At 38.4% G+C, this 22346-nt stretch overlaps 1 protein-coding gene across 3 annotated transcripts in view; it reads left to right on the forward strand.

Annotated features, from left to right (window-relative positions):
* The first annotated feature begins 103 nt into the window (after positions 1-103).
* The window catches only part of mst1rb (macrophage stimulating 1 receptor b), a 67557-nt gene continuing 45314 nt past the window's right edge, over positions 104-22346 (forward strand). For 2 of the 3 annotated variants that reach the window (XM_051673469.1, XM_051673471.1), the window contains exons 1-2: positions 846-1075; positions 4486-5786. In XM_051673469.1, coding sequence (XP_051529429.1) covers positions 4584-5786 — 1203 coding nt within the window. In that variant the 5' untranslated portion in view covers positions 846-1075; positions 4486-4583. Of the gene's footprint in view, positions 123-845; positions 1076-4485; positions 5787-22346 lie in introns of those variants that run through there. The other variant, XM_051673470.1, reaches the window with a different exon arrangement.

The raw sequence follows: 22346 nt of genomic DNA on the forward strand, positions 1-22346 counted from the left end.
TTTGGCTAAGGTGTATGTAAACTTCTGACTTCAACTGTATATGATAGTGTCCATCATGTGGCACAACCTGTGATTGAGTCATGCAGTGAGCTGTCATGTATGCAGACATCGAATTGACACAGGTTCTTATTTTCCATTGAATACTGATTTAAATAAAATGCTAATCTGAACTCAAGTGTTTTATGAATATGGAAATGAGAGTGCATTGCAGGGTCTGTTATTCAGTCTTGTATAACTATAGCTATAGCTTGTAATTATCTTGTAATTAACTATCAACACTAACAAAAATGTAGTTTCTGTATGCTACCATGGTTTCTGGATACGTACCATGACAATATCATGGTTGTTTGGACTTGCCATGGAATATAATGTAAATGTTGTACATTAATATGGAAATAATTAAGTATTAGTATTTAGTAGGCTACCATTAGCATCTGATATCAAATGGTACGACCTTGGGCTAGTACTTTTTTTGTAAATGAAACCGTTTAGTTTTAATTAACCATATTAATTATATTATTATTCATTAACAATAATGCTGAGGCAATTTGAACGTAACGTATGTATTCCTTAACAATACCTCTATTATGAATGTTGGGCTCATGAATATTAATTAGGTTAGACTACGCGACAGATCGCTCTAGACACGTTACAGTGTAACTTCCAAGGAGTTCTTTGACATAATTCATATTTATGAGTTATGCCTGTGCCGTAGTAGTACTCGTTATTTCGGTGGCCCGTGTCTGCGGTTGCGTAATTTTGGTTTAGCCGTAATGGGCGGGGCCTGTCAGCTCCGGTCAATGCCGCTCATGCCTCAAATATATCTCAAAAGTGCTCACCAATATCCTAACACATCTTTCTAATCAGATATATATTTTTTTCCTTTTCAAGTTTGTATCATTATTTTATTCTATGCATACAACTAGAATTAATATACTGTGAAATGCTATTTGAAAAGTTATTTCTTCCCTTTATTTATATTTCTGTTCCTGAATGTTTAACTGGGTTGGATATGCAGCCATTGTTTTTTATTCTGCCTAAAATCAAGATTTCACGGATTGATTACCAGTAACAGGTAAGCGACTTTTTATTGCCGATTTAGTTTAAGATTTAAAAGTAGCCTACATTTATGTCTTGCAAAACATCTCTTCCTCATAGTTGGCTCTTATACTAAGTTAAGCAATACTTAGTATTGGCTTGTATTTAGGCCAATATATATATATATATATATATATATATATATATATATATATATATATATATATATATATATATATATATGTGTGTGTGTGTGTGTATATATATATATATATATATATATATATATATATATATATATATATATATGTGTGTGTGTATATATATATATATATATATATATATATATATATATATATATATATATATATATATACACACACACATATATATATATATATATATATATAATGGAATAACACAATTTGTTTGCAAGAAATTAAGAAAGAAGCTTGTTTTGATTGAAAAACATCTTTAATCACAAATATAAAAGCCTCCCAGCAGGGGGCAAAAGACCTCCATGGGGATAATATACAACAAATATAGGGCCAGTATTCATCATATGCAAATACGTATGATATAGCTTGATATTTCTTTACGTATTCAATATGCAGTAAATACTTTAGCGAAGGGTGTACCATGTTCTCTATATTTTAATAATTTTGGGTATGTTTTAAAGTATTCTAAAACAGCTCCTGTATTATTTTGCTTTTAGTAAACGAACAGTGAATATATTGGAGTTACAGTGTTAGTATACAGACATTTCACAAATGAATCTGCATGATTATGATATTCTTTCTTAAGACTATTCCAAATCTATTCTCTATTAGAGCAGACATCACTTCAGAAAGCAACCAAAGACACTGTTATTTTAGATATCCCTGCAAGCTTTGGGATTCCTTAAGATTTGTGAATTACCATCACATTTCACATAGCTCAGAGTGAGGCAATCATTAAAGTTATCTTACACTTGATTTTTAGGATATGTGAGTGAGTCAGCAAACATGCATATGCCTAAATGAAACCAGTGGAAAGTTGCTAAATATTTTATAAAGAAAAAAAAAAAAAAAGACTGCACATACTAGGGAAGATCTATTTCTAAAAGTAAAACTGTGCCATTCATTTATTATTATTATTATTATTATTATTATTATTATTATTATTATTATTATTAATGATATTAGTATTTTTGGGTAATTGCAAAAGTTAACTCACCTTGAATGCATGCTTGTCTTGCTACAAACAGCTAGAATGGATAGTCACTAAAGATGCTTTCAGTTATTGGTTAGTGTTAATATGTATGCTCATGTGTGTCAAAAACACACCTTTAATTTAAGTGTTGACCTGCATTGAAATATAAACCCCATGTGTTATTCTGTGTATTATTGATCATGAATGGCATTCAATCTAAATGTCTAGATTTGTCATCTATCATGTATTTAAAGAATTATGTAGGCTATTGAACTTTGTACATCGTTTTACTGAAGATTAATACATTCTGCACATTTAGTCCCCATGTATTTAGTGCATAGGTGCTAATGCTGTGACACGCTTTGGAACAGTAATTAGTTCACTTGTTACTTAAAATGGCACCTGGCTGAAACGCAAAACAGTTTTTAAAAAAATCTTTTGGACAAAAAAGCACGTTGAGGGTGTGACAAGAATGTCAATTAAAGAGGCCCTCAGTCCAGAACATGGTGATGAGCTGTTAATAAATTGCTAAGTTGAACATTGTGTTTTGAAGCCAACCACATATGGCTTTTTAAATGCTTTTTGCCCATTTTAGCCCAGAGGTGCTTTATCAAAACTCTGGCTATGTACAGAAGTTTTCTGTATGCATATAATACAGCATACTACTGTTTGAAATGTACCTGTACTATGTAGTTTCACATACTATTAGTATACAGTGTGCACTATGCAGTAAGCAGTGATTTGTGAAACTGTTTTTTTTTGCAAGTTTCCTCACAATCAGTTTGTTTCAGAAATATTTTTCCCATTCATGTTTTCCATAGGAATTTCTTAAAATTAGCTTTCAGCTAATACGGTTACAATATATATGATATACAGTATATATTGAATTTTCCATGAACAAATAAACAATAAAATAAATGTAAAAAAAGTTCTTCTTAAAGAGTTCTACACCATGAACCAAACCAGCCAGCTCAGAGGTGAATCACAGCATTACGAACTTTGATATGAAGTAAAAAAGTATTTGCAAATCAGACTAAAAGACAAAGGTACAAGACTGTGTATTTAACATCTTTAATGGGGGACTGAACTACAATTAGAGTTGCCAACTGTTTTTAAAGATGTTTTTTTTTTTGATTTATTTATTTTTTAATTTTTTTTATGAAGTTCAAAAATAACATAGAATAATGATTTCAACAGAAGCGTAAACCATTGATTCACAACCTTGGGACTCATGGTAGGTCTGTCTTTAAAGAACAGTTCAGACACTTCAAAATTATCATTAATTATCAATACCCTTATGGAAAATATAAATGGGATTTTTACTTCTGGAACCAGACTGTTGCACTCTATTAGAATGCATGTCATTCACTAAGTTCTGCCCTATCATCAGGGCCGAACCTAGCATTTTGAGGGCCCTAAGCAGATTTTACACCTATTCAAACACACCCAACATCAATAACCAAGCAAGTATAAATTGTGCAAAACTAAATGTTACTAAATCACTGGCAGTGGGAAGAAACGCACATGATGTGTCACATAATGGTACCTTGTCACTGCTGTCTTTAAATGCGGAGCACGGCTATAGAGCCGAGTGCATAAAGCTGGGCTATGTGTCCAGTGCTATATATACTTTGTAACAGGGTTTAAAATGGGCAAGGAGGAGGCGGGAACCGGCTGAACAGTCAAAGTAATATTTAATGAAACAAAAAGACACAAACATATATCAAACATGGCAGCTGCGTGTGGCTCTCTCTCTCCTGAACTGCCACATCCAGCTCGGTTTTATCCCTCTCCTTGGCTGATTAGCCCAATTGGGGGCCGGCCGTGCACACTCATGGCCCGGCCCTGCCCTCCTCCTCATCACACACTTACTGCAAATAATTATTTGGCTACACTGAACCCGAGGTAGGGGGGCCCCTGGTGGCCACAAATGTCACTTAATAGGCAGGGCCTGCACAGCCTTTCATACATAGCCTTTCATGTTTGTTCGTTTATTTATAATTTTGCCTGATTTGATAGTTTTCAGCTATCAGTAGTGTAGATCTCTTAGCTCTTCACATATTTTACCATGTTTAAATCTATTCTGCAGAACTCATCAGTTTTTCCCACAAAATCAGCAGAGAAAATGTGAATGGAGGCTTAGGTTGCTTCATCTGAAAAATAATGAAGTCATTACTATTTGCACACATTTTCAGTCAGTGTTCAATAATAATAATAAAAAAAATCTTAAGTCCTTTGTTATTTTTCTGCTTTCAGGGATCCCTTGTCTGCTGCTCAGGATGTCTTCATTGAGATACATTTGCTGGAGGTAACCACAACGCACTACGGACATTTTGTTACACCCTGGAGTGGACATGGTCCACTGGGCCACTCATCTGATGACATGTGTCTGGATTCAGGCTGTAATGTCTTCTGCATTGGATACTTGTCCCCCAACAGCTCCCATTGCTGTGGACTTCTCAGTGCCGTACCCTATGCCCTACTTTCAGACCAGGAACCCCATCCAGAACATAGTGACCAACTCCCTTTTCCAAGAGGTCTACGTGGCCTCACAGAACATCATTGAGGCAGTCAACAGCACTCTTGGTAAGCTATGGCAACTCTGTACGGGGCCCGTGGGGAGCCCAGAGTGTGAAATATGTGATTTGTGTGATATTGAAAAGGATCCTTTCCACGAGAACACAGACAATGAGGTGTTGTTACTGGACACATTTCTTATGTACCTGTACTCCTGTGGGAGTTCCCAGTACGGAGTTTGTTATTTCCATCAGCTCCATGAGAATGGAAGGCCTCCTGGCCCCTCCAAGTGTTTATTTAGGAAAAAGTTCAACTCTCCTGACTTCTGTCCGGATTGCATCGCCAGTCCTTTGGGAACAAAAGTCTCCATGGTGGAAGAGGGCCAAACAGTTTACTTCTTTGTTGCTGCAACCGTGAACGACAGCGTGACACAAAGATACGGCCGCATGTCCATTTCTGTACGCCGACCGGTAGCAACCGAGGATGGTTTTTACACTGATGTCAGAGGGTTGACAGTTTTGCCTGGTCTACGCCAAATGTACAGCATTGAATACGTCTACAGCTTCTACACGCATGACTTTGTCTACTTCCTCTCTGTTCAAAAAGAGAGAACCGACTTGGATTCATCACCCTATCAGACGAGACTTGGCCGTCTGCCACGCCACGAATGGGAGATGCGACGGTACCGAGAGATTGTTTTAGAATGTCGCTTTGAACCCAAACGGCGAAGGAGAAGCAATGGTAGTGAGCCTTTCAAAGACGTGGTCTACAATGTGGTGCAAGCAGCTCACTTTGGCAAGGCTGGGCGGGAGCTGGCAGATGAGCTTGGTGCGGAAGAAAAGGATGATATCTTATATGGTGTGTTTGCTGTAACTGATGACTCAGGTGTTCCTGAACATGACTCAGCACTTTGTGCATTTCCCATGGATACGGTGAACACGGCAATAGACGACGGAGTGGAGGACTGTTGCAAGTCGGGACCAGAGCAGCTCTCCAGGGGCCTTTGCCACTTTCAGCCATGTGAGAGCTGTCCACATGAGGTTGGTGCATTTGCAGCTTATTAACCCCTTAATCCCACAACATTAGGATGAGTGAATATTGACAAAATTTTAATTTTGTGTAAACTATCCCTTTAAGTGGAATTGATGCTGCTATCATGTGCTTTTAGAATTATTCAACTTCCCACTTATTAAGTTATAATTACAAGTACGTCAAGTTCAAGTGCTTTGTTGTCGGAAAGAAAAGGAAACACAGTGGATGCAAGGTTCATTCTTATTTCTTGTTGAACTCTTATTTTGACACCGTAATACATGTTAGTCAGCTTGCCTTGCTGACGATCGTGGAATTTTGGTCAAATACATGCTATTTTTTGTGTAAAAAATGAACAATATGCATCAAATTGTTACTGATATACGTAAATGTAGATGACCAAAACAGCAAGCGATAACAACGTATCTGCATTTAGAAAAATTAATAAAACCTAGCATTCACTACAGAAACCGTACTCTCCTCTGCCATGTTGAAGGATTACTTGTCCTTCCAACTTAGAAAATCGAGTAGAAAGGTATCTTTTATGCCGTTCAGAATGTCTTCTCGGTGCAAAATCTGACATAATAACCGTGTCATGTACAACGAATTAAAAAAAAAAACATATGAAATCCGATATGACCGTTCAGACTGAGACGCATTAACAAAAATCTCAAATAAATGTTTTTAATCGTATTTCAAACCACCTACGAACTTGCTTGTAAAAATCAAATTTTATGTGTTTCTGTCCTGTTCAGACTACAAAAACCTAAATGGATTTGAGTCAGATAGGCCAAAAAATCAGAATTTTTCTGCCTATGTGAACATAGCCTTTTTAGTGGTAGTGATTTTGATTAGTTTCACTGACTCGATACTTTCGATTCTGTTCACCAAAAAGATGCGTTCAGATTCCCTCATTGGGCCTCATTCATGAAACACGAGCAGAACAAATTTTTGTGTAAACCTTTTTTAAAGCCGTTCTGACCTAAATTTTCGGATGAATGAAAGTTTTCGTATTTTCAAAACGTTAGTTGGTATGAACAAAATGTATATCCGCTCCCGACCACGTGTAAATCACATGTATGACATCCGAACATGTGTTCTTTCAAGCAAACTGATATGATTACATTTTGATAGAAGTGAAATTAAATAAGTTAAGAAAAAAATTTACTAAAAATTAAATAATTAACCTTAAAAATAACATAAATTTAAGTCCATAGCCTATACTTTTGAAACGGATCTTTGCTGCTTGCATTTATTTTTTCAAAATATAGTTTTTTTACCTCCAACTCTGCTTTTCGTTTTTCCAGCAAAAGTAGTTGACATGGTGTGAAAAGTTCATGGAAAGACGTAGTTTGCGTTTGATTTTCTCAAAAAAATGTATGCCCTCAAACGTGACTGGTTGGACAGTTTTTTTTATTTGATATGAGCTCTGTAATTTAGGTTTCATAATTTAGCATTGCCATCATTATCAGCGTTCAGTTGATAATGTATGGTCAATGCTAATGCTGTTAAACCCATAAATAAAACACATTGCCGCAGGTGCATACACAATACTACGTGGAAAAAAATAGAAAAAGCCTGCACACTGTTGTATAACTTGCAAATCTGTATATCATACAGCGTTTTGGTCAAAGATCTTCTTCGGGTATTCTATTAATTTCTCTGAAGATTGTTCCAGTTGCAGGTATTTCACTGTTACCATCATGATATACCCAAAAAGTTTCACAAATTGATGTTGGCGATGTGCTATGAACTGAACCAGAAATGTTTAATGGTGGTGGACATTATCCTCCCGGCATGAACTGAACATTTTGTAGACACGTCAAACCATTTTTATTGACTTCTTGAACTGTTTGATTCACAAAAGAGCCTTCGATGTCAGAAAAAACCTGCAATGACAGTAAGTCCTTACTTAATACGCTATTGTGATTGCTAAATCAAAATTTTACGATGCCCTTCATTCATAAAAATTATTTCATTACTTTTCAACAGCATTCATTAGCAAGTCTAGTGCCTTCCTTATACACTGATCAGCCACAAAATAAAAACCCACTGACAGGTGAAGTGAATAATATTTATTATCTCATTACAGTGGCACCTGTCAAGGGGTGGGATATATTAGGCAGCAAGTGAACAGTCAGTTCTGAGTGAATTTAGATCTGAGTGACTTTGACAAGGGCCAAATTGTGATGACTAGATGACTGGGTCAGGGCATCTCCAAAATGGCAGGTCTTGTGGGTTGTTCCCAGTATGCAGTGGTTATACCTACTAAAAGTGGTCCAAGGACAACCAGTGAAACGGCGACAAGGTCATGGGTTCCCAAGGCTCATTGATGCGCGTGGGGAGCAAAGGCTAGCCCATCTGGTCCAATCCCACAGAAGAGTTACTGTTGCACAAATTGCTGAAAAACTTAATGCTGGCCATGATAGAAAGGTGTCAGAACACACAGTGCATCGCAGCTTGCTGCGTATGGGGCTGCGTAGCCGTAGACCGGTCAGAGTGCCCATGCTAACCCCTGTCCACCGCCAAAAGTGCCTTCAATGGGCATGTGAGTGTCAGAACTGGACCATGGAGCAATGGAAGAAGGTGGCCTGGTCTGATGAATCACGTTTTCTTTTAGATAATGTGGACGGCTGGGTACATGTGCATTGTTTATCTGGGGAAGAGATGGCAGCAGGATGCACCATGGGAAGAAAGCAGGCCGGCAGAGTCAGTGTGATGCTCTGGCAATGTTCTGCTGGGAAATCTGGGTCCTGATATTCATGTGGATGTTACTTTGACATGTATCACCTACCTAAAGTTTGTTGCAGACCATGTACAGCCCTTCATGGCAGCGGTATTCCCAGATGGCACTGGCCTCTTTCAGCAGGATAATGTGCCCTGCCACACTGCAAAAATTGTCCAGGCATGGTTTGAGGAACATGAAAGAGTTCAAGGTGTTGACTTGGCCTCCAAATTCCCCAGATCTCAATCCAACTGAGCATCTATGGGATGTGCTGGACCAACAAGTATGATCCATGGAGGCCCCACCTCGCAACTTACAGGATTTAAAGGATCTGCTGTTAACGTCTTGGTGCCAGATACCACATGACACCTTTAGAGGTTTTGTGGAGTCCATGCATCGACAGGTCAGAGCTGATTTGCCGGCACGGGGGGGACTTATACAATATTAGGCTGGTGGTTTTAATGTTGTGGCTGATCGGTGTATGCCGTTTTCATGGCAGTGGATTATAATCATTTTGAATGAATGTGCACATGCCCCCTATTTAAGAATGTTTGGAATTCACTTACATACACACGTTATTCTGGGGAGTATGACGCGTTTGTGAATCCGGGGGAACGTTTTTGGGAAAGTCCATTTTTAATTTGCAAATTACTCTGAATTTACTCATATATTTAAGAAAGTTTAATGAATGAAAACAAAAATGAAAAAAACTGTTTTGTTCATTGACCATTTCTGCAAGTTATGCCTTTGCCCCGTAGATGGCGGCAAATGACATCTTTTAATTAATTGCATTGAACCAAAAGCATTATTTCATGAACAGAACTTAAGAATTATCCTTAATTAAAATTTGCTTGTCTAAAATTTTAGTGAGATTTCATCATAAGCGTTTCCCCACAAATGACAACAAAAGCATCGCTATCATACTGTGAACTGCTGAGCAAGACTATGTATCAAGCTTGTAGCTGTAAAAAAAAAAAAAGACAGCAATGCTAGCATACAAATTAATCACAGGTTTCAATAACATACGAATGTCATTGTATGGTGTGGTTGTCACTCACTTTTATTCATAATTAATCTGACCCCTTTTTTTGTTCAACAAGATTGATGAACTGAACGAGCGGCATGCAGCTCCTTCTCTCGTTCAGCTGATCCTCGTTCAAGAATGAAATGACCGACTGGATCAGTAAAGGGTCATATTCATTCAGCGGGTCAAACCAATGATATGCACCGTTGCCCTAAAACCCGCCCTTAATACGCCGCCCTGGAACCAATGTCACTCTTCCCGCCCATTTCACATGCAAGAGGGAACTAAAGCTGAGGTATCAGACTCTGGAGACTAACTAGCCCTCGAAATGAACATGGATTTGTACTGTGCCGCATGTTTTTTTCGGAACCTGTACCGTTGTGCAGTGGATACACAACTTGGCAAATTTGGCGACAATATACTTAATCATGTCTTCGTTTCGACAGATGCTTCCGACCTGATGTTGCAAATTTTCATCAGCCCAAATATTCAGAAGAGCATTGATTTTGTCTACTGACCAGTACTGTCGATTCTCTGTTGATCTGTTTAGGTAAGCTGGTAGCTAGATATGAAAAATTGGGAAATGGGTATCTTGGTGCTAAAACCTCTGACCTGACTCAGCGAAACTCCGCCTTTGCCATTGAACCCGCCTTCTTTGGCCCAACGGTAATCGGCAGGCAAAAGTCCACTGGCACAGAGTAAGCACCGAGGAGGCTCGATGAAGCCCCGGAAGCAACAGTGGGAACGCAACTGACCCTGGCACACATTAGCATGCCCTCGTTTGGCCCAATAGTGTAAATGCATTAATATTTGCACGTGAAGACCAGCCGGGCGGAAGAGCGGAGCCTCGCCACTTTGGAGCTGACATCTGGTTAGAAGTCGATCCGTTTGCACTGGTGTAGAATTGACCCTTGATGTCTGCTGGCGAGCCATAGCATTAGCTCACACACAGAGGTAGGTGTGTATGCGGACAATTAATGGCCCCATTAAAGGTTTTTGGTGTGGAAGTACGGTGGGCTCTATCCACTAATACTTGCCTGTCCAAAGCATCAGTGACAAATATCTCCAGTAACAGCATATTCACAAAGTCCGATGATTTCGGCTGCTCAGCTGCCTTGGGCAAACCCACTATACGAAAGTTTTGTCCTGCGAGTAATAAAAAGGGAAAGCCAGTAACAGATTATTGCATTCAACAGAGTAGTGTTGCATTTTTATTTTTTTTAAATTTTTATACAGAGGCATAAATGTATTATGTAGCTTATGAAGCTTTCTAGTTGATGATGTGGTACCATGACATCTTAAAGAAGCCTAAAGCCTTGTTTGTCCTCTTGTTTTGAGTGCCACAGTATGGGTCATACAGGTCCATTGAGTCTGCTTGAGCACTCTGTAGTGTGGGCTTATTTGGATTGCCACTTCTGTGGAGGATAATAAAAATGCTAAATGAGGTACACTCATAAACCATAACCCATCTATGGACTGATTGACAAAAAAACTTTAAAAAACCTTTTGTAACCCCTTTTTGAACACCAAGGCTCTCTAAAAGCTCTTGTTCAGACACATTTGAACAATGTTATGTCTGCGGCACAAACAAAATGCAGACTGTTTAGGGGAAACGTTTTGTCTTTTTTGTAGGATCAACAGCTATTTTGACTTGTGGCACAGAAAAACAACCATTTGATCTGTGAACTGCTGATGTTGGGGCATCAAAAGTGGTTTAATAGGAATCCTTAAGGGAATGAGACAGTTGGGCCCTTAAAGAAAGTTGTTTAACAATGTACAAATTATAAACTATAATAAGGAGTTTATCATGTGGTGTTGTAAGTTCTTATAAACCTCTCTGTCATGTACATTTAACTCCAACAATAAACATAGTGTACAAGTGTACAGTATGTCCAGCAATAAAAATAAAAAAAAGTCATTTTAATATACTGTATGGCTGTGACAATAATTCAGGTTTATTGAAAGATACGTGAGTTTGGTGTTGCTATATACATTTGAAGTCAGACGTTTACATACACCTTAACCAAATACATTTAAACTCAGTTTTTCACAATTCCTGACATTTAATCATAGAAAACATTCCCCATCTTAGGTCAGTTAGGATCACTACTTTATTTTAAGAATGTGAAATGTCAGAATAATAGTGGAGAGAATGAGCTTTTATTTAATTCATCACATTCCCAGTGGGTCAGAAGTTTACATACACTTTGTTAGTATTTGGTAGCATTGCCTTTATATTGTTTAACTTGGGTCAAACGTTTTGGGTAGCCTTCCACAAGCTTCTCACAATAAGTTGCTGGAATTTTGGCTCATTCCACCAGACAGAACTGGTGTAGCTGAGTCAGGATTGTAGGCCTCCTTGCTCTCACACGCTTTTTCAGTTCTTCCCACAAATTTTCTTTTGGATTGTGGTTAGGGCTTTGTGATGGCCACTCCAATTCCTTGACTTTGTTGTCCTTAAGCCATTTTCCCACAAGTCTGGAGGTATGCTTGGAGTAATTGTCCATTTGTAAGACCCATTTGCGACCCAGCTTTAACTTCCTGGCTGATGTCTTGAGATGTTGCTTCAATATATCCACATAATTTTCCTTCCTCATGATGCCATCTATTTTGTGAAATGCACCAGTCCCTCCTGCAGCAAAGCACCCCCACAACATGATACTGCCACCCCCATGCTTCACGGTTGGGATGGTGTTCTTCGGCTTGCAAGCCTCACCTTTTTTCCTCCAAACATAACGATGGTCATTATGGCCAAACAGTAAAATTTTTGTTTTATCAGACCAGAGGACCTTTCTCCAAAAAGTAAGATCTTTGTCTCCACGTGCACTTGCAAACTGTAGTCTGGCTTTTTTATGACAGTTTTGGAGCAGTAGTTTCTTCCTTGCTGACAACCTTTCAGGTTATGTCGATATAGGATTCGTTTTCCTGTGGATATAAATACGTGTCTACCTGTTTCCTCCAGCATCTTCACAAGGTCCTTTGCTGTTGTTCTTGGATTGAATTGCACTTTTTGCACCAAACTACGTTAATCTCTAGGGGACAGAATGCGTCTCCTTCCTGAGCTGTATGATGGCTGCATGGTCCCATGGTGTTTATACTTGCGTACTATTGTTTGTACAGATGAACGTGGTACCTTCAGGTGTTTGGAAATTGCTTCCAAGGATGAACCAGACTTGTGGAGGTCCACAATTTTATGTTTTTTTTTCTGAGGTCTTGGCTGATTTCTTTTGATTTTCCATGATGTCAAGCAAAGAGGCACTAGGGATGGGCGGATCGATATTAAAGTGTCGATACTCACACAAAAATATTGATTCTAACATTAAATTTTTTTAAGTAGATATTATCATTTGGTAACCATGAACAATAATCATAAGCTTGAAAGTGAAATAAAAAGGATAAGGCCATATTAGCAAATACTTGTGCAGGATGGGAACTATTTTTCCTCCGCTCATACTTAACATGCAGCTGAAAGACACAAGCAGACTAGCTTGCGACATCACAAGGATCGTTCAAACAAGAGGGATCAGTGCCTTGTAGAGGTAATGATAGAAAATCAGAGAAACAGCTTCTGGAGAAAATTCACACTAAAATAACAACATATCTAAAGGTGACATTTCTTATAATGTCACCTTTAGATATGTCATATTCTTAATAATATCTGTGTGGTAATTGTGTGGTAACTATGGTTTAACTAAATACCATGGTTAAACTATAGCTACTGTAGTGAAACCATGGTTAATTTTTGCAAGGGTAAACAAAACAGAAGTCTAATAATTTTCTCTTTAGGCTCACACATGTAAAAAATAAAATAAAATAATGGCTTGAATACTGAATAAAAAGAATATTTTAAATTACCCATTAAATCCCAAGAAAAAAAAAGAAAAAAAAAAAAGAAAATCAATTTAATAGAAGTATTGATATCGGTATCGACGATGTTGGACTTGAAATTATTGGTATCGGATCGAAAAGAAAATAAGTGGTATCGCCCATCCCTAAGAGGCACTAAATTTGAAGGTAGGCCTTAAAATACATCCTCAGGTACGCCTACAATTGACTCCAATTAGCCAATTAGCCTATCAGAAGCTAATTGCCTAAAGGCTTGACATCATTTTCTGGAATTTTACAAGATGCTTAAAGGCATAGTTAACTTAGTGTATGTAAACTTCTGACCCACTGGAATTGTGATATAGTTAATTAAAATTTAAACAATCTGTCTGTCCAACAATTGTTGGAAAAATTACTTGTGTCATGCACAGAGTAGATGCACTAAATGACTTGCCAAAACTATAGTTTGCTAATATGAAATCTGTGGAGTGGTTAAAAAATTTGTTTGAATGACTTCAACCTAAGTGTATGTAAACTTCAACTGTAAGTAATTTCTTGCAACTGGCCCATGTCTGGCCTGTTGACATAATAACATTGAAGCCTAGGATTTCCTTTTGGATTTTGTCATATTTTAGCAGTTTTGGTGATTTTATTTTCAAAAGAGCTGCTTTTGTCATTTTGAATTTCATTTAATCATTAAGTTCAAAACGAAGCACTTTGCTGTAGTTTGTTTCTCTTTTCCTCCCATGTTTCTGTCCTTCCCTTTTAAATGGACCAGCTTAACCAGCATACAACTCCCATGCTGGTCTAAGCTGGTTAGATGCTGGTCTAGCTGGTGGACCAGCATAAACATGCTTTTCACAAGCAAAACCAAGCTTGAAGTTGATTGAGACCAGCACACCACCATTCCATGCTGGGCGACCAGCCCACAAAACTATTAGGCAGTTGGTTTTAATGTTGTGGTGTATGCCGTTTTCATGGCAGTGGATTATATTCATTTTGAATGAACGTGCACATGCCCCCTATTTACAAATGTTAGGAATTAACTAACGTACACACATTATTCTAACAAATCTGGGGAGGATGAAGCGTTTGTGAATCCGGGGGAAAGTTTTCGGGAAGGTCCATTTTTAATGCACAAATTACTCTGAATTTACTCATATATTTACAAAAGTTTCATGAATGATTGATTCATTCATTGACCATTTCTGCACTTTATGCCTTTGCACCTGTAGATGGTGGCAAATGACCATCTTTTAATTAATTGCATTGCACCAAAAGCATTATTTCATGACCAGAACAAGTCTAATTATCCTTAATTAAAACGTGCGTGTCTTCAGTTCTACTGAGACTTCAGCACTGCAGAGTGTTCAAGCATCATAAGCGTTTCCCCACAAATGACAACAAATGCATCGCTATCATACTGTGAACTGCTGAGCATGACTATGTATCAAGCTTGTAGCTGTAAAAAAAAAAAAAAGACAGCAATGCTAGCATACAAATTAATCACAGGTTTCAATAATGTGCGTATGTCATTGTATGGTGTGGTTATCACTCACTTTTATTCATAATTAATCTGACCCCTTTTTTTGCTCAACAAGATTGATTAACTGAACTAGCGGCATGCAGCTCCTCTCATTCAGCTGATCCTCGTTCAAGAACGAAATGACCGACGGGTTCAGTAAAGGGGTGTATTCATTAAGTGGGTCAAACCAATGATATGCACCGTTGCCGTAAAACCCGCCCTTAATACGCCGCCCTGCAACCAATGTCACACTTCCTGGCCATTTCACATGCAAGCTAAAGTTGAGGTATCAGACTCTGGAGACTAACTAGCCCTCGAAATTAACATGGCTTTGTACTGTGCCTGCTTTTTTTATATTTTTTTGGAACCTGTACCGTTGTGCGCTGGATACACAACTTGGCAAGTTCGGCAACAATATACATAATCATGTCTTCGTTTTCGGTGCCGCCAACCTGACGTTGCACATTTTCTTTTCTTTTTTTATAATAGTTTTATTAAGCAGATTTCAAAATGATTAGTATACATAACAATCTGCCAATTTTCTATTTTTACATACAGTATGTGTATGTGTTAACAATTTTGCAAATATACAAACAGAACAACCCTGTGTCCCCCTCCCACCCCAACCGAAGATACACCCCCTCTCCCCCCCAAAAAAAAAAGAAGAATAAAGAAGGTCATATCTGCAGGCAAATTTATATTCAGAGATCTAGTGATGTTAGTGTATCGAGGATTCCAAATTTTATAAAAAGAGTCGACAGAGTCTCTTATGGTATACTTAAGTTTTTTCCAAGTGAAGAAAGGACATTAAGTCCTTCAACCATGAGGTAGTAAAAGGGGGGTTTGCAGATTTCTAATGCAGTAATATGCATCTTCTGGCTATAAGGGAAGCAAAAGCAATAATGTCAACCTGGCTCTTGTTGCAGAATCCTTCCATAGGAGACACTCCAAAAATTGTGACCAATGGGCAAGGGCTCAGAGACATTTTGAGAGCCTTTGAGAGTGTGCTGAAGAAGGATGACCAATATGAATACAATTTAGGACATGTATAGAATGTATGTGGTGGTCTGCTGGGGATTGTGAGCATCTAGTCATATGTCATCCTCTACTAATGACAGTTTTCTCAATTTTACATTGGTATAATGAATCCTATGAACCACTTTAAATTGGACCAAATTCAAACTGGCACAAATATAGGTGGAATTAATTTTAGCTAGTGCATTCTCCCACAGATCCTCCTCAGCTCCTAACTCCTTTTCCCAGGCTTCCTTAAGCGGGGAAAGAGAGGGTAGTTGTGTGGAATATAAAAGCATATATATTGAAGAGATACGACAAAGAGATCTTGGAATTGACTTTGGCTGATGAGGAAAAGAGGTGAAGTGAGTTCTTGTGAAGTCACAGTTGAAAATATCTGAATAAGCTAGATTTAGACACATTGAACTTGGTAACCAAGTCATAAAATTATATAAATGTATTGTTAGAAAACAATTAGTGAAACGACACCAAGCCCTTCTCCCTCCACCGCATAAAAGTTGAAACCGTAGTGGGCGGTAAAAATAAGTGGTTACCACAGATAGGCATAAGGGCAGACAATGAATTTAATCCAAAATGCTGCCGAAACTCTTTCCAGATCTTTAATGAGGAAAGCACAATAGGGTTATTAGTGTACTTGAATGGGTGTGTTGAACGGGATTCGAAAACGAATGCAGGTAGAGAGGACAACGTACAAGAGTTTGCTTCTATATTTCACCAGTTGGTATTTGGAGAATTACACCACCCAGTAATTAACAATTAACGAAAATGGTAAATTACTTCAGCGTTGAAGATATACTTTAATGCATTCTATCAGTTTATAAAAATTTTCTCTGTGTAGTGATTTAAACGAGTGTGAGATACTGTATGTACTCCCAAATATCGGAAACACCCCGGAGACATATGAAAAGGAAATTTACTTATGGGGATTTGTTTGCCAGGTCATTGATGGGAAAACATTTGCTTTTAGTAATATTTAGCTTATAACCTGAAAAGGATCAGAACTCCTTCAGCAAATGCGCTATATCGTTCATGCAATTAATTGGATCCTGAACATATAACAAAAGAGTGTCCGCATATAACGAGACACGGTGCTCCTTCCCTCTTCTGCGTATGCCAGAAAACTTTTTTAAGTATATTTTAAAGCAGTAGAGAGGTACTCTATAGCTAGTGCGAAAAGTAAAGGTGAAAGCGAACACCCTTGACGGGTACCGTGGGTAAAGGGAAAATAAGGCGATGTCTCCAAATTTGTTTTCACACTAGCTGAGGGGGCAGAATATAATAAAGGTACCCATGAAATTAATTTAGGCCCAAATCCAAATTTTTGTAGAACTGTAAATAAATATTCCCATTCCACGTGGTAGAATGATTTCTCTGCATCTAATTAAAGGACCATTTCTGGTTTTGGGAGCTAGATGGAAAAAAGATTACATTTAATAATCTGCGTTCATTGGACGACAATTGGCGACCCAATATAAAACCTGTTTGGTCATCTGACACAATGCTATATAGACAAGCATCTAGACGCTTGGCCAATATCTTCACTAATAACTTAACATCATTATTGATTAAACTGATGGGCCTATAGCTGCTGCAAAGTTTAGGGTCCTTGCCCTTCTTCAGTATTAAAGAGATTAAAGCTTGGTTTAAAGATGCTGGTAAAAAGCCCTTGTCTAATGAGTCATTAAAAAGATCCAATACATAGGGGGATAGCTTTGCAGAGAATTTTCTTTTAAATTCTACAGGGAAGCCATCGGGGCCGGGAGCTTTATTATTCCACATAGCAGCAATACAGGAAGTAATTTCCTCCAAGCGAAGAGGCTCATTCAAGTGCTTAGCCATATCTGAATTTATCTTAGGGATATCTAATTGGGAAAGAAAAGACTGCATGACAGTGGCATCTAAGGGCAGAGGTGGGTAGAGTAGCCAAAAACTTTACTCAAGTGAAAGTACAATTACTGAAAAAAATAATTACTCAAGTAGAAGTAATAGTAATAATGTAAAAAATTACTCGAATAAGAGTAAGACAGTATCCAATAAAATTAATACTCAAGTAGTTAGTAACTAGTTACTTTCACATATAACATAATTGATGTTTACTCTCCTATATTCCAGTACATGATACACATTTAACATGCATTACAGAATGATTAATAATAATAATAATATTGATATTATTGTTAATAATGGAAATTGTCATCATTCACCACCATGTTCTTTCATGCATCAAATTAAAGGGATAGTTCACCAAAAAATTTTAAATGCTCTCATTTTCTCACCCTCATGCCATCTCAGATGTGTTTGACTTTCTTTCTTCTGCAGAACACATATGCAGATTTTTAGAAGAATATCTCAGCTCTGTTGGTCCATACAATGAAAGTGAATGGTGACCAGAACTTTGAAGCTCCTAAAAGCACATAGAGGCAGCATAAAAGTAATTCATATGATTTTCAGAAGCAATATGATAGGTGTGGGTGAGAAACAGATAAGTATCTATAACTTTATAATATATAAAGTCCTTTTTTTACTATTAATTCTCCTCCCTGCCCAGTAGGTGGTGATATGCACAAAGAGTTGAATCACCAAAAACACAAGAAGAAGAATGTGAAAGTGGAGATTTATTAGTAAAAAAGGATTTATATATTGATCTGTTTCTCACCCACCCTTATCATATCCCTTCAGAAGACATAGATTGAACTAGTGTCATTTGAATTCCGTTAATGCTGCCTTTATGTGCTTTCTTAGCTTCAAAGTTTTGGTACCCATTCACTTGCATTCTAGTATAAACTAAGAGAGCTGAGATATTCTTCTAAAAATCACTGTGTTCAGCAGAAGTAAAAAAAAAACAAACACATCTGGGATGGCATGAGGGTGAGTAAATGAAATACAGAATTTTCAATTTTGGAAAAATTATTCCTTTAAGGAGATGTTAGACAGAATGCTAACCTTAATCAACATTTACTTTCACTGCATGTTTTTTTTTTTCCCCCTCCATATTTTGAAAATGAATGGTGACTGAGACTGTCAGCATACAACATATTTTGGGTTCCACAGAATACAAAAAGTTTCACGGAGTTGGAAGAGCATGAGGGCAGGGAAATGATGATATAATATTAATTTAATGCTGAACTATCATTTAAAGGATGCTTCTCAGATTTGGACGAATCTGTCAATTAGAAGAGAGGTTTGGAAACCTTTTTCTAGTAATTATTACGGTGAAAAATGTGAACAATGTGAACAATGTCACACAGTCCAAAGTTATATTTAATGTTTAATTATAAACTGAAGCAAGATCATGCTTTATTCATGCCTTCTGTCTTTATTTCACAGCTTTTTACGTCCTGCATGAATTTAGTTCAGTGTAGTTCCAGTATTGTCACTGTCGAAAGAATTTAAAGAAGTAGTTTTGTACACTAAGGGTGAATTGCACCTTATCTCTGTGTTCGGAACCTTGTTTTCCATAAGACAAAGCCGCCCGCATCTGTCAAACGCTGAGCACGTGCCAACCTTGCACGTGCAGAAATGCTCACAATCGCTATAGGCAGGGCGAAACATTTGCACTTAATGTGGATGTTTACAAGGATTTATAGTGTAGGTACTGATATGTTGCAGCGCTGATATAAAAATTTACAATTAGAAACTGAGGTCATAAGAGCCCACAGTTACAGATTCATGCTGATAATGAATACGTTTCACCATGACACAGACAAGCCCACATTGTCACAATCTCTAAAACTTACCTCACCGTGTTTTCTTAAGTTGGAGCTGCAGTTTTAATCTTGAAATATGTCCTTGTCTTGGTGTAAAATGACGGCATTGCGTGGAGTGAAGAAATGTATGTTTTGTGTGCTTGCTGCTGTAGTGTTGAACGCAACTTGTGTGACAGCGTGCAGCTGTGAAGTTCCGCTGTCGTAAGAATCCCATTCAAAAATCTCAATAAATTACGTATTTATTAACACTTATTAAATTAAAACCAGTATTGTAACGACAGGAACGCTACTCATTGTAACGAAGTAAAAGTACATTTTTTTCATCAGAAATTTACTTGAGTAAGAGTGAAAAGTACCCACCATAAAATCATGCAAGTAATTGTTTTCCCAAAAAGTTACTCAAGTAAATGTAACGGAGTAAATATATTGCGTTACTACCCAGCTCTGTCTAAGGGTGGTTCAAATTCATAAAGATTAGCATAGAAAGAAGAGAATTCCAAATTAATTTTAACTGGATCCGTTATAAGCCTGTGTGAGAAATCATATATCTGTGAGATAAGGTGGGATGCAGATTGGTGCCTAAGCTGGGAGGCTAGTAGATGGCTAGCTCTGTCTCCATGCTCATAATATCAGAATCAGAATGAGCTTTATCAGAATGAGCTTTATTGCCAAGTATGCTTGCACATACAAGGAATTTGTCTTGGTGACAGGAGCTTCCAGTGTACAACCATACAAAAACAATACAAAAACAGCAGCAAGACATAGATAATAATAAAAAATAAAAAATAATTATACACATATGTACAGACAGACATACACATGGGTAGTGCAAATAGAATACAATCTGTTATGTACAGTGTAAATACAAATCTGTTATGTACAGTGAAAAAGTTTTTTTTTTTTTTTCAGAGGAATGAAATGGCAAAGGAGGTTGGATGTGTTGGATAAATATAAGAAAGACTAAACTGTGTATTGCACATAGTTATTGCTCAATGGGGCAATTTAACTGTTCATGAGATGGATAGCCTGAGGGAAAAAACTGTTCCTGTGCCTGACAATTCTGGTGCTCAGAGCTCTGAAGTGTCAGCCAGAAGGCAACAGTTCAAAAAGGTAGTGGGCAGGGTAAGTGGGGTCCAGAGTGATTTTTACAGCCTTTTTCCTCACTCTGGAAGTGTATAGTTCTTGAAGGGGGGGCAGGGAGCAACCAATAATCCTCTCAGCAGTCCGAACTGTCCTTTGTAGTCTTCTGATATCTGATTTCGTAGCTGAACCAAACCAGACAGTTATTGAAGTGCAGAGGACAGACTCAATGACTGCTGAGTAGAACTGTATCAGCAGCTCCTGTGGCAGGTTGAATTTCCTCAACTGGCGAAGGAAGTACAACCTCTGCTGGGCCTTTTTCACAGTGGAGTCAATGTGTGTCTCCCACTTCAGGTCCTGTGAGATGGTAGTGCCCAGGAACCTGAATGACTCCACTGCTGCCACAGTGCTGTTTCGAATGGTGAGGGGGGTCAGTGCTGGGGTGTTCCTCCTAAAGTCCACAATCATCTCCACCGTTTTGAGCGTGTTCAGCTCAAGGTTGTTTTGACTGCACCAGACAGCTAGCTGTTCAACCTCCCTTCTGTATGCAGACTCATCGTTATCTCGGATGAGGCCGATGACAGTGGTGTCATCTGCAAACTTCAGGAGCTTGACAGAGGGGTCCTTGGCGATACAGTCATTGGTGTAGAGGGAGAAGAGTAGTGGGGAGAGCACACATCCCTGGGGGGCACCAGTGCTGATTGTACAGGTGCTGGAAATGAGTTTCCCCTGTCTCACAAGCTGCTGCCTGTCCGTCAGAAAGCTGGTAATCCACTGACAGATAGACAGATAGGAGTATAGCTGGGATGATGGTGTTGAAAGCCAAACTGAAGTCCACAAAAAGGATTCTTGCATATGTCCCTGGTCTGTCCAGATGTTGCAGGATATGATGCAATCCCATGTTGACTGCATCATCCACAAACCTGTTTGCTCGATAAGCAAATTGAAGGGGATCAAGAAAGGGTCCAGTGATGTTCTTCAGGTGGGCCAACACCAGTCTGTCAAATGATTTCATGACCACAGACCTCAGGGTGACAGGTCTGTAGTCGTTAAGTCCTGTGATTTTTGGTTTCTTTGGGATGGGGATGATAGTAGAATGTTTGAAGCAGCATGGGACTTCACACTGCTCCAGTGATCTATTGAAGATCTGTGTGAAGATGGAGGCCAGCTGGTTAGCACAGTATCTAAGACATGCAGGTGAAACGCCATCTGGGCCCTGTGCTTTCCTTATCCTTTGTAGTCGAAAGACACGGCTCACATCATCTTCACAGAAGATTGAGTAGCAGGTTGAGTAGCAGGAGGGGGGAGGAGGGGGGTTGCAGGAGGTGTTTGTGTTTGTGTGAAGTGAAGGTCAGAGTGGGTGTGGGGTGTGAGATTGGGCCTTTCAAATCTACAGTAGAACATATTCAGGTCGTCAGCCAGTTGTTGGTCCACCACAGGGTTGGGGGCAGGAGTGCTGTAATTCATAAGTTGTTTCATGCCACTCCACACTGATGCAGGGTCGTTAGTTGAAAACTTGTTTTTCAGCTTCTCAGAGTATCTTTTATTTAGCCAGTCTGATTCCCTTATTCAGTGTGTTCCTGGCCTGATTGTACAAGACTTTATCCCCAACTCTGTAAGCATCCTCTTTGGCCTGACGAAGCTGCCTGA

Source organism: Myxocyprinus asiaticus, chromosome 35, assembly GCF_019703515.2.
Source record: "Myxocyprinus asiaticus isolate MX2 ecotype Aquarium Trade chromosome 35, UBuf_Myxa_2, whole genome shotgun sequence".
Taxonomy (NCBI): Eukaryota; Metazoa; Chordata; class Actinopteri; order Cypriniformes; family Catostomidae; genus Myxocyprinus; species Myxocyprinus asiaticus.